This window comes from Notechis scutatus, chromosome 3 (assembly GCF_049901735.1).
Source record: "Notechis scutatus isolate UNSWTSFEM ecotype Mainland chromosome 3, rNotScu1.2, whole genome shotgun sequence".
Lineage (NCBI taxonomy): Eukaryota > Metazoa > Chordata > Lepidosauria > Squamata > Elapidae > Notechis > Notechis scutatus.
This window is the reverse complement of record NC_142011.1, coordinates 26,806,137-26,824,605: the sequence shown is the minus strand read 5'-3', so window position 1 is coordinate 26,824,605 and position 18,469 is coordinate 26,806,137. Positions and strand designations below refer to the sequence as shown.

The 18,469-nt window shown below is 36.1% G+C and overlaps 1 protein-coding gene across 2 annotated transcripts in view; it reads left to right on the top strand.

Annotated features, from left to right (window-relative positions):
• The window catches only part of RPN2 (ribophorin II), a 38,067-nt gene that overhangs the window by 6,897 nt on the left and 12,701 nt on the right, over window positions 1-18,469 (top strand). For both annotated transcript variants that reach the window (XM_026665051.2, XM_087959358.1), the window contains exons 6-12: window positions 496-630; window positions 5,884-6,060; window positions 8,481-8,599; window positions 8,916-9,021; window positions 11,927-12,018; window positions 13,439-13,553; window positions 18,198-18,392. In XM_026665051.2, coding sequence (XP_026520836.1) covers window positions 496-630; window positions 5,884-6,060; window positions 8,481-8,599; window positions 8,916-9,021; window positions 11,927-12,018; window positions 13,439-13,553; window positions 18,198-18,392 — 939 coding nt within the window. The remainder of the gene's footprint in view (window positions 1-495; window positions 631-5,883; window positions 6,061-8,480; window positions 8,600-8,915; window positions 9,022-11,926; window positions 12,019-13,438; window positions 13,554-18,197; window positions 18,393-18,469) is intronic.

The window sequence follows — 18,469 nt, the reverse complement described above, 5'->3', positions numbered from 1 at the left end:
GCACTCAAGTCTCAAATACTCATTTTTTCATGAATCCATGCTATATTTCAAGGAGGTGGGGATACTTACCAGTAGTAGCTAGTGTCAAAGGGAGGCAAAAAGAGATCAAACTTTCCTTTTCTCTGTCTTTTCATTATCCACATTTTAATTACTTTTGCCCTCCCATTCTCACAAATTCCATCCATTATAGAGTTAGGATGCTTGAGGCTGTCTTGTTGTCCTAATCCCAGCTCCTACTGTGCAAATTTTCTCTCTGTGTTCCCATTTAATATTCTGGATCTTTTCTGCGCTGAATTTTGTTCATTAGAGTTGTGTTCATTAGAATCAGAATACTCTTTTCTCCATTTGATGTCTCCTAGATTTGAAAAAAATATCCCAAGATTAATAAGGAGAAAAGAAAAAAGGCAGCAAAACTCCTGGGTACAGGAGGACATGCTGTACTTTGTTAGATGGATGAGATAAGTGTAAAATTATTTGCTGTTAATCTTTCTGTAGGATCTTGTTGCACGTTTGGATGATTTAGGAGGAGTATATCTACAATTTGAAGAAGGGCTTGAAGCAACTGCATTATTTGTAGCTGCCACTTACAGACTCTCCGATCATGTTGGCACTGAGCCGGCAATCAAAGAAGTAGGTAATTTTTGGAACCCACTATTGTAATGGTTTAGAATAAAGAACAATAAATTCAAAGCTGAATTTGAACTGTTTGTTGCAAGATGTGAATGGGTTCATAAATTAGTAATAATTTATATTTAACTATATGGGTTTCGGTTATGTGACAATGAAATGTCAGGTTTTAATGCCAGTATCAAAGCAGAATGGTGTTTTAACAATGCAGAGCTCATCTGCACTTTTTTTTCCCCAATACCATCACTAGCATTATGGAATTGAAATACTGGTAGTCCTTTCTTAACTTAAGGTCCAGTTGCTTAGCTCAAAGTTACAACATATTTCCCCAGAGCTACTTACAATCCAATTTCAAAATTACAGCAGACACAAGAGGCACATACTGTTGAGGTAATTCCCCATTAGGAGAATGGGCGCATACAGGAAGATGTATTTGAGAGAAGTGTTTGAATAATACACACACAGTACACAGATACACTGTACAGTAAATGTAGGTTTTTACTTCCAGAAAGGTTTAAGCAAAGTCCAAACACAGTCCAAAGTCATTCACAAGTAAATCAGTCAGTTTTCAATCCAGGGATAATCCAAATATCAAAGTCCAGTATCAAAAAACAGTTCAGTATCAGACTTACATCAAATCCAGAAATATCAGTCAATTAGGAAAAATGGAGGAACGGCAATATTTTCCAACAGAAGGAAACAGAGATACTCACTCAGACACACTCTCTTCTGAGACTAAGACTAAAACAACCCAGGTTTCTGGCTCCATCTTATGGCCGTTTGAGAAACCACACCCAACTACAGTTTTGCATTTTCTTAAAGATACAGTTTTAAAATGTCTATCCTAGTTTATATATTTCTAACCCAAATACCTGTTAGGTGACTTATATTCCTAACACATACCCTGTGTGGTCATGTGATAATATTTTGAATGCTTGGCGGCTGGCTCACATTTATGACCATTTGCCACATCCCATGCTCCTGTGGCCTTAATTTTGAACATTTGCTTTCCATTCCAGCAAAAAATGCTTATTGGAGGAAATAGGTTCACTGAACAGCTGTGGCATTTGCTTAAATGCCGCTGCAAAAAAGTCATAAAATCAGATATAGTCACATCACTTTATGATTGCCATGACTTATGACCATTATTCTGGGCTCAGTTATGATTATAAATTGAAGAGAAATTGTAAGACAAATGTGCATAATTCCCATATTGAATATACATTCTCAACCAAAAAAACAGGGTTTAAAAATAATAATAAATGAGTACTGTGTCCAGAAAATAGTGAAAGCCCCCTCCCCTGAATTCTGTAGGTAACAAATAGACTCACCACTATAAGATGTTAAGATGGCAATGTAAATAAATAATAGCCCTAGGCATTGGCCTCATGGTGTATGGTATTACCTGCATCTTAAATCCATCCTCTTGTTCTTGCTTCTTGAGTGAAAAAGAAGAAAAATAACTCTTATTAAGCTTTGCTCTGGGTTGCACTTAGTGCAAATAGTTTATTTCTATATACTTACCTTAATTCTGAAGTTAAATAGTTGCAACAACATATATGGAAAAACTGCTACAGTTGCTGGGAGTTATAGCAACTGATTTTTTTTTCTTTTTTGTTGGAAGCAGTGAAATGTTTCAAACCAAACAGAAAAAAATCCAATTGCCATGTTTTAAGTTCTAGACAACTCTATCTAGATGACTGAGAATCTTCATCAATCTTCAGTCACTGTTTAGGATCCTCCTGCATCTTTAAAACATAAAGTAATCAGAGAAAAACTGTTCACATGCAAAGGTAACAAATGTTTATTATCTAGGCGTACACTGAAAAGTTACACAGTTTGTAAAACTGATATACAAGTTTAAATTTTATGGGAAAGTCAACAATTACAGGAAAACTAGAAAGTGCTTGTAATCTGTAAGAATACTGAGTTATTCTGCTCAGATGTCAGGTGTGATTAGGTTACTCACAATGACAGGATGGAAACAGTGAATTTAACAAATTGAAAGAAATTTAATAAATTTCAGGTAAAAGCATTAATTAATGGACTATACCAGATGACCTCATAATGTGGAGAAAGATTCAAGTTACTTACTTTTTAATGTCATCTTCCAAAAAAATATCTTTTGTCTTGACAGTTAAGGGCTAGTCACAAAGTTGTGTTTCGCTGAAGTGAAAATATAATTAGTGCCTATTATTTCCAATTCGTATTGGGAATGTGTAGTGGACTAGAAAGGTCTCAAGTCTATGTCCTCTTTTTAAGAATTGCTGCAAAGCCAACACTTTCTAAATCACATGCTTTAAACATTACCCAGGTAAATCTACAGTGATGTGTTGTAGGCTGTTTGTCATAAAGTATCTTTTTAAAATACCAAAGCCCCAAATTGGTCCAATTAAAAGTAATTATTTGGTGTGAGTTATGCATTGTGTTGTCAGGAACTGTTTGAGATTTTTTAAATAAATTGTGTTAATAAATTCTATTTCATTGGAAAAATTAAAACTGCTTGAGGTTTTTGTAATTTAATAAGGCTATGCCTATTTATATTGGCATGCTTTTATATGATTCCACATAAAGATTTAAGTTTGACAAATTTTGAAACTACCCGCAATGCTTTTAATGAGATGTGATGCTTTGATTAACTACCTAAAATTGAGGTAAAAATAATCTCTCTAACTTTCCTTAATAACAAGAATAACAATAACTAAATTCTCTTTGTTTGAAGAAAATGGACAAAAAGGATTCAAAATTAGTAACAGCCTCTTTCTAAAAGGTTCACAAACCTTTTCTTTTCCTTACAGTCTTTTTTTTTAAATGTCTCAGGAATCATGGTCATGCTCTATGCAAATGTCTCCTTCAGCTGCTTTGAGACATGCTAGGTCATTAGTCCTCTAAATCAGTGATCCCCAACCTTTTTTATGACGCGGCCCGGTACCGGCATCAGCTGGGCGCCGTGGCCCGGTACCGGCATCAGCTGGGCGCCGCCATTTGATGAAAAAATGCTTCCGGTGACCTCACCGGAAGCATTTTTTCATCAAAAGATGAGGCGGCCACGCTCGTGAGCTTTTCCGGTAGAAATGGCTTTCTACCCGGAAAAGCTCACCGAAGCGCTGCTGCCATCTTTTTGATGAAAAAGTGCTTCCGGTGAGCTTTCTACCCGGAAAAGCTCACCGGAAGCACTTTTTCATCAAAAAAAGATGGCGGCGCCCAGTAAACCAGCGGCCCGGTAGGACTTGTTCCACGGATCGGGACCGGTCCACGGACCGGTGGTTGGGGACCCCTGCTCTAAATGATAGCACTTTCCTTTTCTGAGTACAGAAACTTTCCTGCCCATTTAGATTTACATGATAACCTCTGTCCCTTTGAGCAGAACTCCTCCAAGAAGTAATAGGTCCATTAATCTATAAAAACAGGATAAACTATTAATCAGTATGTTTATCCTATTGGGGTTTTAAAATATGTATTGAAGTAATTACCCCAGTACTATTATAATACTACTATAAATCCATTTTAAAGTTGCTGTTGACTTCAATCTATTGTCAAATTTTCTGGTTAACCACATATGTAAAAATATTGGCCTGTACGTAACAGTTTTATCTTTGACAATGAATTCTAAGGTAACCAAACATCTGATAACATTATATGCCTGCTAAAGCAGGGGTCCCCAATCCCCAGGCTGCAGCCTACTACCAAGTCGCAATGCGTTCAGAACCGGGCTGCAGAAGCGGCGGGCAAGTATGCGCGCTGCTTCACTTGCATGTGCAGTGGATGGGCAAGCACACACATGCAGCTCCATTTATCCGGAGGGTGTGTGTGCCCGCTGCTTGTGCAAATAGAGTTGCATGCTTGCACTCATCCACCACTCACATGGAACCATCCCCTCTTCACCTCCTGCCAGTCTGTAAAACCAGAAAAATTGGAGACCCTTGTGCTAAAGTTAAGTCTCATATATTTCCTATATGCTCCACTATTTCAACAGATATTAGTAATAATTCTAATTTCAGCTATTGCTTAAATTCTTTTAAGGAATAGCTATTCCAAGGAAAATTCATTTGTAGATATCATATATCAAAGTTTTAATCTCAGATAAAAATAGAAAAAATAGATGATTAAAATCTACTGAATTATAAAAATGGATATTACTTTTAGATTGATTTACTGAGAAATACTCCAACAATAACTACCTTACATTATTTTAGTAGATTAATAAAATATTAAGACATTCATTTTTAACAGAAGAACAATTTCCTAGATTTTTTAAATTGTATTATTAAGATGGAGTTTTAATTTTCCTCTGTTTTCAGCTCTATCACTAGTTTTTTCTTTAGAACACCCCAGTCTTAATGTTTCGGATTATTCTATTTTGTGTATGTGCTTTCAAAGTCTCCACTTTTGGACACTGCCTGGGCTTGTCCCTGCATTTTCCTTAGCAAGATATTTGGAAGTGATTTGCCATAGTGACTGGCCCAGGGTCACCCAATTGGTTTCATGGCTGAAGTGGGACAAGAACTCACAGTCTCCTGGCTTCTAGCCTGGCATCTTAACCATTACACCAACCTGGCTCTCCAGTTTTGTGTCATTCTAAGTCTACAATATTTTTAAATATACAGTTAAAAGAGTATTGCTAAGGTAGCCATTGAATATCTGGAATAAAGAATTGGAATATTCCATATTATCAACAACTAAGGATCTTAAAAATATTACGTATGTTTCTTTTGGTTTTAATATAATACTAATTGAACAAAATATTTTTCATACTTTATAAACAAACTAGAGAAAACTTTAGAGAGATTGGCTGTCAGCCTTGTTTTATGAACAACAAAGCTGTTACTCATATGGCATGGACTTGTCCCCTTGGTTTCTAATTTTGGTTTAAATGGGGTTTAAAAATATGAACACAGAAATGAATTACTGTATGTGCCGTAAACTTACTACTGTATGAAGAATTATAGATTTTTTGAACATAAGGGACAACGCCCTCCCAAAATTATTTTTCATTCCTAGACTGATACTGGATCACCAGTATATGCTTGTTTTCTGTTTATGAACTAACTCTCTATCAAGGTAATGGAAAGAATGAGCAGTAATAAATATTTCATGGATCAAGATTTAATGGTATGTTTAGAAATTTGATTAAATGATTTGCTGTATATAATATAGCTTTTTAATTTTTCCTTTTTTTCCATAGTTCCTTTTTGTATCTTAAAACAATAAAATGCTGAAATCAACTTTTGCTTATTTATTATTTTTTATTTTCAGGATCAGCTCATTCAGCTGATGAACGCAGTTTTCAGCAAGAAAAACTTTGAGATCCTTTCTGAAGCATTCAGTGTGGCTTGTGCTGCAGCCTCCCTTTCCCAGAATCGTTACCATTTGCCAGTCATTGCTGTGACTGAGGGATCTGCTGCAGTTTCTCACCATCAGCCAATACTCACGGTCAGTGGCTACACCAAGAGTGTCTTAATGCCTAAAGTAGAAAGTGAAAATGTTTGCATTGGGAAGATAATTCTATAACTGGTTATTAAAACAGAAATGACTGACATTTTCTGGAACCAATCTATCCTCTGATCATGAACTGGGAACCAAAAATTAATTTCAGAGTATTTTATAGAATGCATATTATAAAATGCCAAGTCATGTCTGGGGAATTCAATTTTTTTAAAAAAACCAATGAGAGACTTAAAAATATAGTATATCTCTTCCCATGCAAATATTATTTCCCCCCTCTGGAGTTAAACTGAGCAGAATCTTATAGTACAGCTTGAACTGAATTTAGGAAAGCTACCCAGAAGCAAATAAAATTGATGTGTGCTGTACCCTGCTTATAGATCACTGCCTGGTGATCAGTAAAAATATAGCATAGTACGATTAATGATTCAAAGTATAAACTCAGAAGTCCGTTAATGGATAGTTAATTAATAGATGTCAATGACCCTTTAGAATTTCTCTTTAAATAGGATAAGAATGGACAGCAATAGCTCCCCCACTCCTTTTAAACTTGAATTCCCAGTGGCCCAGACAGAATGACCAATACATCCTACCTTTGAAGAAATACAGTTGATAATTTAGGCTTGCTGCTCTAAAACAACTCCTGCATATTAATTTTAAGTGCTTTCCTAAATGAGAGGAGGGTAGAGGCTAGTCAAACCACCTGGGTCAACGTGTCCACAATGGGGTGGCAATTACTGAGAAGTTCCAAAAGTGCTTTTTCAAGAGACAACCGAACTTTCTGGGTTTTTTTCTTTGAAGATATTTTACTTCTCATCCAGGAAGCTTCTTCAGCTCTGAAGCTTCTTGGATGACAAGCAAAACGTCTTCAAAGGAAAAAAAAAACCCAAAAAGTCCAGTTATCTCTTAAAAGAGCACCTTTGGGACAACCATGACCTGGATGAATGAACTCCATAGACATATTACTGAGAAGGTCTGCTTTCTAATCAATTCCTTAAATCCCTAGGGTGGTTTTAGGTGTCCCATCTATTTTTGTAATGGTTTTCAGTTTTTATATTTTGGATTATTCTAGATTGTTTGTCCATTCTTTAATATTGATTTAGATTGGTGCAGTTTATAAATCTTGTAAAATTAATATTTATTTCTCAATAAAAACACTATTGTAAATTTTAAAAGCTCCTCTCAACCCAAGTTTCCCTAAAGCAATTTTGATAAAAATACCAAACCAGTAAATTTAAGGCGTGCTATCTTCATTTGAATAAACCAGGGTTGTTGCAATCAGCTGCACCAGAAGTGATCTACAGTGTTAATAATGCATTGTTATACCACAGTGGACCATGGAGCAAAATATGCAGCTTAAGAAAGCAGCTGTCAGCCTCATCATCCATTTTGTAGGTTATTATCTAGCTGTTGGAGATAAAGGCTAGGAGCATCACAGCTGTCTGGGCCTTTGGCCATTACTAAGTCATTCCTGGCATTTCAGCAATGTGAAGTAGAGGCTGGTAACTGCATGAAGGAGCAAGGAGGTAGATCAGAAAGCTGTTGGTCATCTAAATGTTCCCTCATGGTCTACAGTACATTGACAGAAAAAAACTCCAAAGTGGAGCTGCACTGTTTTAGTACTATCAAACATTATACCAAGGTCTAAGTTTCTTGGTAACTGGCAATTTCTTGAGATGGGATACATAAAGAGCCAGTTTGGTCTAGTGGTTAAGGCACCAGGCTTTAAACCAGAAGACTGAATTCTAGTCCTACCTTAGACATGAAAGACAGCTGGGTGACTTTGGATCAGTCACACTGTTTCAGCCCAACTCGCTTCACAGGGTTGTTGTGGGAAAAATAGGAGGAGGGAGGAATGTTAGATAATATTTGCTGCCTGGAGTTATTTATAAAAAATAATAAAGGTAGGATAAAAAAAATATGTCATGTGGAAGCTAGCTTTTCCCCCCCATTTTATCACAGATAAAACTTTGAAGTACACAAAATTTATGCTTGGAATATAGATAAGATGGGGTGACAGAATGAAGCTGAGCTGTTTCAGAGAAATAAAAATACATGGAAAATTGAATTATTTGTCTCACCTGCCTAAATTGTGTTACAGTCTTGAGGTACAATATATCCTCTTATTTGATGGATAATGGAAAAGAAGTATTTTTAAAGATAGTCTCTACTTAGGTTATACCATATGAAGCAGTATAAATTTAAATAACAAGAATGAAAGCTATAGCAAGGCGTTAATTAGTTGCCCAGTTTTTGGAAGATGCCCAGAAATGATATCTGAAGCAAAATAAACAGAAGATTGTCAGGATTTCTCTATAGCTTTGCCTTTTCCTGAAATTTGTTATTTAGCTGATAGTCTTCATATATGAGGAGGAAAAATAATTTTATAAATCTTTTACATTCTTTAGCTTAAAGTGACAAATGTGATGTCACAGCCATTAACTCAAGCAACTGTAACCTTGGATCACGTAAAGTCTGTTGCAACTAAAGCCACAGTCCTTCAGCAGTCTACTTTTTCTCTGTCTGGGTAAGCAGAATATTGTTTTTCAAAACCTTTGTACTTCATTTTCAGTTTAGAAGATCCCCATTCTTCCCAAGAATGCAGAGATTGAAAATCGATATGGATCCGGGATGCTCATGGATAACTCAGTCTTTTTGACATTTGGAATTCATAGTTTTTGTTTCCAAATAGTATCTTGTGACTTTTCATGCTGTTCCCTTGTTGTTTGAGGTTTTATGAAGCACTATTATAAGCAAGTACATCCTGCTTCTGGCATTTTAATAATTGTTATGTATATGGCCATCAATTTTCTGCAATTTTACAGCTATGCTTTTATTAACAGAGACGTCTTTGAGCTGAATTTCATGCGTGTCAAGCCTGCTAGTGGCTATTATGATTTTACAATCAGCATTAATGGAGATAGTCGGTTTATAGCAAACAAAGTTGAGGTAGGTATATAATCTAAGCCCCTTTTTATTCTGGGAATGAACTTGTTCATTAAAACTATTTTGGTTCTTGTGGTTCTTTGGTTTTGTTAGTTGAAAAATACTTATTTTTGTCAACATATAATTTGTCGCAGAATCCAATCTGGGTCAGTCACCGGGACCAGAGGTTTTGTCTTCCGAGCTTTCATGCTGGAGCCAATCTTCAGGGAACTTTTCTCTAGTCAGTGGAAGCTAGAAAGAATTCTCTGAAGATGGGTTGGCTCCAGAATGAGTCCGAAATCTTGGAAGACAAGACCTCTGGTCCCAGTGACCGACCCAGTTTGGATCCTGCAACGTTATCCTAGGACACATAAATCTTCATTCGTTTAATTAGTTTTTCATGGTGGTTTTTTTTTGGGGAGGGGGGGGGAACTCCTGCAGATGAATAAGTCGGAGAAGGGCTCACCTGTAGCCAATTTAGCAGGTCATTGGGTCCCCTCCCCTGCTCTAAAATAAAGACAGGTTTTGTGTGTGTGTGTGTGTGTATGTGTATAAAACATACACACACACATATACAGAATAAAAACTTGGATGTTTATCTCCTGCTCATTGTTAAGGCTAACTTTTTTCCTGAGGGGCTCAGTGGATATAGCAATGTGCAAAATGAAGTGGGTCACGTTTTTTCTAAATTTTCAAGACAACCCTGGAAGGATTATTTTAATGCATTAAACACATTGTGAGACATGCAGTGGCAGGAAACTACCATAAATTTTGTGATGAAATTTCAGCAGTGCAGTTGGAAGATGTTTCAGCAACTGAAAAAAAGGGTGGTTTTAAAACCAGGGGCAAGTTGCCCAACTGATTTTGGGCCCAAAAAACTTGTATTCAGTAACACTGAAACATGAAACATATTTATTTTGAAGTAGGAAATAGAAATTTATTCTGTAGCTTACTAGCAGTTCATCGATATTTTGACAGATCTTAACAAGATCTTAACAAAGCAATTTGCACATTGTGAATTTTTTTCCTTGCAATCTAATCTTTTCATTCCTATTGAGCTTCTTTTTTTAAGGTCATTCCCAAAGTGACAGGGATGGCAGTTGGAAACAATTTGTATGTGTGCTATTTTTTTTCAAGAGCTGTTTACCATATTTGATATTCTCTTCTTTTCAATTGCTTATTGAAAAATTAGCATTTAAGACTTGTTGCTCACTCAGCATGCATCAGCTAGAAGTCACTTGTTTGCACATGCCAAGCTCTGCCATACATATCAAAATCAATGTGGTAATTGGAGTAATAATCTCTCTTAAAACATCAGAGAGGGATTTATGGAGCTGCTTAAGCACTCTGGCTACATAAGTGAGTACTAGTGGCCATGCATTAATGGTGATGGCTTAGTAAGAATACAGCTTTAATAATAAGGCATTTTATTACTGGAGAAAGCTGTCAGGTGGGCTGCTTATTAGAGGTTGTCATTAGATTACCATACTTAGTGCTCTAGCATGTTCAACAATTATGATCTAAACTTTAATGAGTTAAGTAAAGATACATTCATTAATGAGTGTGCATGAATGTAAGGTGTCAAACACAATAGACAAACCTGAGCAAAACAAAAGATAAATCCTTATTTTAAATATTCCCAAATGTCATCTTCAAAGTGTCGTGTATGAAAAGTTTGACACTTCATAATTGCCTCCTTGATTTACTGTGGAAATTTTAATCAAAGTAAAATGTGTTGATTAAATAATATTCAGAATATGTTCATATACTTTTATGCCTCTGGAAAGGAGAAGAAAATCTTGTTCCAAGTTCCCATTGATTCCTGTGGCTGAGTACTGTACACAAAATAAGCTCACGAGTAAACTCTTGGTGTTCTAAACTGGAATGTTTAGCTTTTTTTCAAATTGCTTTTGCTGATTGTTTTCATTGTGCATTCTATTTTATTATATTCTTTTGAGTATCTGGCTGTTACCAGTAGGGACTTAACCAACATAGCATCTTCCAAACATGGTGCTGAATAACTGCTGCTCATTCCCCCATCTTTGGTTTGCATAATGCCCAAATGCTCAAGTTTGTCTCATATGCCTTTCAGTATATATATTTTAAAAATTCATGAACCCAAGAAACAAATTAGACATCCAAATGCTGTGAAGTGAAGTGATACAGTTAAAGTTCACTTCTATTCTTATTATTACAGAAAAGGGATGAACATTTTTTTTTAATTAAACCTATACTTTAAAATTGAAATGGCCCCAAATGTGGAAGAGATTGAAATGAAGAAGGGAACAAAAGCATCAGTTGTATAACGAAAGTCCAATAACTAACGAATAACAATAAATTAAATTGAGCTTTAAGCAGGCATTCTCTGGTTGTTATTTAAATGCATAATGCTGATTGGTCTCAATCACTATAATTTAAGCAAAGGCATAAAAAATACTCATAATCTGCAGAGTGCCTCATAGAGAGCCATAGTAAGTATTCTGTGATTAGAAAATGGTGCTGTCAGCCACTAATTAGTCATATTCTTGCTTCCCTGAATTGCCCTCATGAAATCAACATTGGTTTGCCTCCTGTACTATCTTTTCAATCATCTCAGTGAATAAAGTTGTGCTATCTCTTTTCTGCAGGCACCATCATTAATAAAGTGTTACAAATGAATACTTTTAGAAGAAAGGGTTGATTGATTAACATATGGAAGTATATTAATGTATACATTTAATTATATCCAAAATCAAAAGCTGATTCTTGGACTCATTTTTAATACACACTCAAAAAAAGAAAGAAAAAAAACAGATGTGGAAGTAGCCTAATTTCCAAAAATGAAGCACAAATAAAAATATTACTTATCATCTGTTTAAAATGTAGCATGTTTTATGTATGTAAAGTGTGTGTGAGAGAGACTCATTATTTATTTATTTCTTGTTTCCAGTTGAAAGTCAAAGTCTCAACTGAAGTAGGTATTACAAATGTGGATCTCTTTACTGTGGATAAAGATCAGAGCATTGCACCCAAAACTACCAGGTAAAATACCAGTACATACAACTCAGTACTGAATATCAATAATGTAAATCCAGGCTTTGCCAACACGTTATCAAGAAAAAAATTATATAAATTGTATATTATACAATGTATTTTGAAATTTAAATTTTTAGAGTTTATACCAGATGTGCATGGCTGGATGTTTATACTCTTAGCAGCAACTAATCCTTTAAAAATTTCAAGTATCCAATTATTAATTCCTTAACCACTCAGTCAACCAAGGCAAACAGAACACTGAACAGAACTTGTTATTTTAATTTCTTTACTGAACCTCTTGTATCCTTGCTTGCTTCTCTTTGAAAATGAAATTGTAAAGGAAATTCTTGAATTCTTGAAATTCTAGAAATTTATACTCTTTGTGCTTTTACTGCTGTATTTTTAAATTTTCATTTTGTAATCAATCTACCTACCACCTTTCTCTTTTCTGTGATTCAATGATGAAATTGCTAATTCTTACTTTGTACTGAATATCTTTTAAGACTTTTGTCTGATGCCTTTAATGATGCTTTGTAATCTGTCTGGAAAGGACCATAGGGCCTCCAAAGCAGATTATATTAGGGCATAATATAAGGAACATAAACAAATCTCCTCCTTGGCATCTGTATACCATTTTTTTCATTTCACATCTCCCAAATTAATTATGACCCCATTTCCTTATTGACCCATGTATTCTAGGGGCAATACTGGAAATCTGATCATTTGATCTATAAGTTTTAGTTCCTAATCTTAAATATGTAATATAAAGCGGCAGACAATGTGCTCTGCGATGACAACCACTTCATGCTAAAAATACCCTCAGTAATTATACATATAATAAAAGTTAATTCTAGGGCTAGACCCCAGTAAGTCATAGTTCAGATTCAGCATTGACTTTGATTTAGCAATAATTTTATTCAACAAATGGGATTGAATGTGAAGCATAACCAGCTTTCTTGTAACTTGTTAAGATTGGTAGAAAAACTACCTGCAAGTTTCCATAGTTTTCTCCTCCTTTATTCAAGGATGAACAGATTTTAGACTTGCAAATTAACTTGCCTAAAAGAATAGGGCCAATTAATTATATCCAATAAAATAAGTACATGCATATTAAGAATTTAAAATGAGAGTGTTTCTAAGAATTAGTTTACCAGAAATTTGGAGTCAGTGCTTGACCCAAATTGAATCCTTCTTATACAAAAAGATCTTGAGTTTTCATAAATACTCTTAGCAATCTAATTTGGGAATAAGAAGTTTTCTAGTTGTTTCTGTATTACATTATATAACATAATAAGGAATCAAGCCCTTGTTGATTAATTGCAAATCACTAGATTTATGAGTAGATCCCAATCTATACTTTGCATTTAATTTCTTCTGCACAGATTCACTTTTTTCTTTCTTAGCAACAGTTCATTTCTGATTTCAGGGTCACTTACCCAACCAAGGCCAAAGGATCATTCACAGCTGACAGCCATCAAAATTTTGCCTTGTCCTTTCAATTGGTTGACGTGAACACTGGAGCAGAATTAATCCCTCACCAGGTTGGTTAATGCATGCCTACACTAATCCAGAGTGACATATTTAGCAAAAAGGCTTTTGAAAAGAGATTCAGGTTCCTTTTTGTTTTTTGTTTATAAAAAACTTAGAAACATTAAGCAAATGTGACAGTTGTATTTAACAGACTTAAAGGCAAGGAGCAAGTTATTGCCTTTGTGATTTGCTATCGTGTTTCTCATAAAATAAGGCCGGGTCTTATATTTTTTTGAGCCCCGAAAAAACGGCTAGGCCGTCTTTTCAGGGGTGACTTAATTCCCCCCCTTGCATCCTCATCTAGAGCGCCCCGCGGGCAGCCTCGCCACCAGCAGCTCCTAACGGGTGATCATTGTGAAGCGCAGAGAGCTCCCTACTCCCACCAAACACCTTTGCTGCAGACCCAAGACCTTTGGCACCCGCCGCTGTTGCTTTCCCTTCTGCCCATTCCGCCACCACATTTGGAGCTGCTGCTTCCGTGTTTGGAGTGCCGCTGCCATTTGGAGCACCGCCGTCATGTTTGGAGCTTCCACTTCCACATTTGGAGCTGCCACCGTGTTTGGAGCGGCGGCGGCGCTCCAAATGGCACTGGTGCTCCAAACAGCGGCAGTGCTCCAAACGCGGAAGCGGCAGCTCCAAACGTGGAAGCGGCAGCTCCAAACGCGGACATGGCAACTCCAAACAGCAGCAGTGCTCCAAACAGCGGTGGGGTTCCAAACACGGAAGCGGCAGCTCCAAACGCGGTGGCAGCTCCAAATGCAGAAGCAGCAGCTCCAAATGCAGTGGCAGCTCCAAATGCAGAAGTGGCAGCTCCAAATGGCAGCAGTGCTCCAAACAGCAGTGGTGCTCTAAACGTGGAAGTGGCAGCTCCAAACGCGGCGGCGGCATGGGCAGAAGGGAAATCAACAGCGGCGGGCGCTGAAGGTCTTGGGTCTGCCGCAAAGGTGCTTGACAGGAGTAGGGAGCTCTCCGCGCTCTACCATGATCGCCCATTAGGAGCAGCTGGTGGCGAGGAATTGCTGCCCGCGGGGTGCTTCTAACGGCAAGTCCCCCCGCCCTTCCCCCCATTTTGCATCTTTTAAAATAGGCCTAAATTTGGGGGGAGGGGCTTAATTTGATTTTATGCCTAGAAAACATGCTGGGTCTTCCTATTGGGGGAGGTCGTATTGTTGGAGAAACACGGTAGCTCTCGTCTAAATTAACGGACAAAATAACAGACAAGACATACATATATACTTATGAAAGTACCTTATTCCAGATAAATTGTTTTTTGTTTTTTGAAACAAATTTTATTAATTTTACAGACAAACAAAGCATCATTAAACATTAAAGACATTGAACCTCTTTCCATTATAAATTTTTACAAGGCAGATAAAACATTGTTTTATACAATACAATTCTAATATATCCCATTTCCACTTAAATATTTTTTAGCAAATTTCTCATTATTTCTCTTTGCTCTTATTCAATTACATTTCTTCTATATTTATCCATTTTATACTCATCATATTCATATTCCCCTCTGCCTTGTTTACAAATATTCCTCTCGCTTTCTCCCAAGGTTTTATTAAATCTCAATCAAACATACACACACAAAACACAAAAACATAAAACTTCTTTTTAAAAAGTAGCTTGGCCCCGGATTACCTCTCTGTATGGACTTCAATTAAATTCATGTTCAGCTTATATACCATTACCTATCTTATTACCCTTCTATATCTTTATTATAACTTCTCCCCACTTTCCACTCTTCTTAATTCTATTTTATTTATTTCATCTTAATTTAAATCATTATATTTGTATCTTTTGTCCATTCTTTTCCAATTATCCATTTATTTCATTCATATTTGAAAAAAAAATATTTCTCCTGAAATCACTAATCGAAGTATGATGCCTTTCCATCGCTCCCCTAAATTAACATTTAAGGTAACACTTAATTCCCTATCTAATTCTGCTTAGTACATTCTACTTACTAAAATAGTAAATCCATAAAGTAATTAAATATATAATTAAACATTAAATCTCATAGCATTCCAATTATCTATTTCAAAAACAAATACCATAATAATAAGTTTATACAAACATCCACACAATAGTCAAATAAACTCTATACTTAAACTAAATATTTTAGACATTCCTTTTAATATTTTATTAAATCTTAAAATCTATCATTAAACCTTTAATGTTTTAATCTTTACTTAAGCCTTATAAAATTCTAATTTTCTATTTCTCATACAAATACTACAATACTATCATGTACCTTGCAGAAACATTTTGGAACAAAGTTATGCATTACCCATTATCCCTAAAAAAAGATTTCTTTTCCACATCTTGTTTCATACCTTTGTGGCTTTTTTCCCCCTTCTTCCTTCCTATCTTGTCCCATCTGGTCTTTTTACCCCCCTTCGCTCCCCCCCTCTGTTGTATTTCTCTTTTCTTTTGCTTTCTAACATTGTGTTGATTTTGCATCTTATTTTTCTCTTTCTTGGATGTTTTTTTAAATCTTATGTCCTTTTTCCTTCCTCTCTTTTTCCTTCCTTTCTTGATCAGCTTTGTAGACTCATTAAAGATGGCTTCTTCTTCTTCTTCTTCTTCTTCTGCATCCTCCATTAATTGTTGTGTTTGTTGATAAGTGGCAAGCGCCATTTCTAAAAAGCAAAAAATTTCTCTCACACCGTCTTTACCTTTTTTTATTTTACCATATTCCTCTCTCAGTTCATCAACAGATAAAGCCATTATAAACCTTTTCTTCTTCTTTTTTTCTCTTCTTCTTCTTTTTAAAACAACCAAGATAATTCAAAGCTTGAAACAATTCCCCAAAATCCCAAAGTCATCAAACAATCCAAACAGAACACAAATTTCTTCACACTTTTTCTTCCTGGGGTAATATCAATTGGCAAGGGAAAAAAAAACCCAATCTGTATTTTAAAGTCTTATTACAATTAACTTCCAATCTCAAAATCTTCCAGGCATCTCCTCCAACAAAATCTTAATAAAATTTTTCCTTTTGTCCTCTCCCTTCCCACTTATAACAAAAAGCTTTAAATTTTTACCTTCTATAAAATAGCAGGATTTTCAATATCCATTTGTTAAATCCATGTGGTAGGAGACTAAACTTTCTCTTTAAACACTTTCACTCGCCGCTTGTAAATCTCTTCTGGAAACAAAGTATCTTTCAAAAAATCAGAATTTTCAGGATGTTACTTGTATCTTATAGTCCCAGTTCAGCCAAAAAACTTTCGCTTCAGCAGTTTCTCCTTCTTCCTCCAGCACGATCTTGTCCAGCTGTCAGCTTCTTTGTGGCGGCCATTGCTGACCGCCGCTCCACCGCCTTGAGAAAAGAGGGTTAACCCGGGTGGGGAAGGGGTCTGCGAAAACCCCAACCCCCTGTCCGGATCCCTCCTATCTTCGGCTGCCTCTTCGTGGCAGCCTTAGCCTCCAGATCTGTGGATCGGAGGCACCAAAGCGGCTAGCACGGCAGGGATCGCGCAGGATCGCAAATCCCTGCCGCTAGCGAAGCCGACAAACCCCAGATAAATTGTTTATTCAGCTGATTCATTGCTATTTAGTCTTCTGCACCAGAGCTCTTTAAAACATCAAAGTTGAAATCTTGTCAGAATCAGTCATGTTTCACTGAAAGAGCAAATGTTTGGCTTGTATCATCTCCATTGTCTCAGGTTAGAGTATGTTTGGTGGATTGGTTAAAGCACCAGGCTAGCAAATAGAAGATTGTGAGTTTTAGTCCTAATTTAGGCATGAAAGCCAACTGGTGACTTTGAGCCAGTCACTTTGCTTCAGCCCAATCCACCTCAGGGGGTTGTTATGTGGAAAATAGGAGGAGAAAAATATTAGGTATGTTTAAGAACTTGAGTTATTTATTTAAAAAAATAAAGGTGGGGTATAAATAAATGAAATGTTGGCTAAGCTTTGTGTGATGCTGTCAAAATGACCAATCCTGCCAAGTTTAACAAAATCAGTACAGCATTCAAAGAAGCTGTATCAACCCATTTCCCCCCAGCTATGTTACCCATATTTCATGTGGAAGCAATGAAGACAGTAAGCAAATCACATGCTTACTGGAAGTAAGCTGCTGTCTTTTCATAAAGTATATAAAAACATAGTTGAATTCTGGATGAAAATTTTGCAATTCGCTGTGAAGAGAAAGACTCTAATACCTTACCTTTATGGTTCTAGATATATTCCAGCTTAATTTCAGAAGCATGGTGGGAAGAAGGAAATAATATTATACCTTTTTTAAAAATAAAAAATTCTACATGATAGCAGCATGTGTGAATTGGTTTCTTTCTTGAAATAAACCCATGTTGAATCTTCCAGTTTCTTGCCAGAATCTGGAAAATAATTCCTATCCTGCAAAGTGTATGTTACAGGATAGCATAGTAATAGTCTGCATGTGAATCATATATAAAACAGAATATGACATTTTCAACTTTTATTGCTTTATCCTTGCATTATTTCTGTAATTATTGAGTGTAAGAGCATAATAATGTTTAAAATGACTGGCCCTTGGAATGTTCTCCAAGCTCTTAAAAAGAGCATATTCTCCTTCAATCCTGGAGAAATAATGATATTATTAAAGCTTTTGTGCTTTTATGATATTGGATGCTAACATAAGTTTCATTGTCTTTTCAAATTAGACTTTTGTACGGCTTCACAATCAAAAAACTGGGCAGGAGGTGGTGTTTGTTGCAGAACCAGACAGTAAAAACATCTACAAGTTTGAACTGGATACTTCTGAGAGAAAAACTGAATTCGATTCAGCCTCTGGAATATACACTCTTTATTTGATCATTGGTGATGCCACTCTGGAAAACCCAATCCTCTGGAATGTGGTATGTTGGTCCAATTGTAGAATGATTAACCTGCAAGATTGGTGTCAGTTAGAGAGATTGAGGAGCTAGATCTTGTA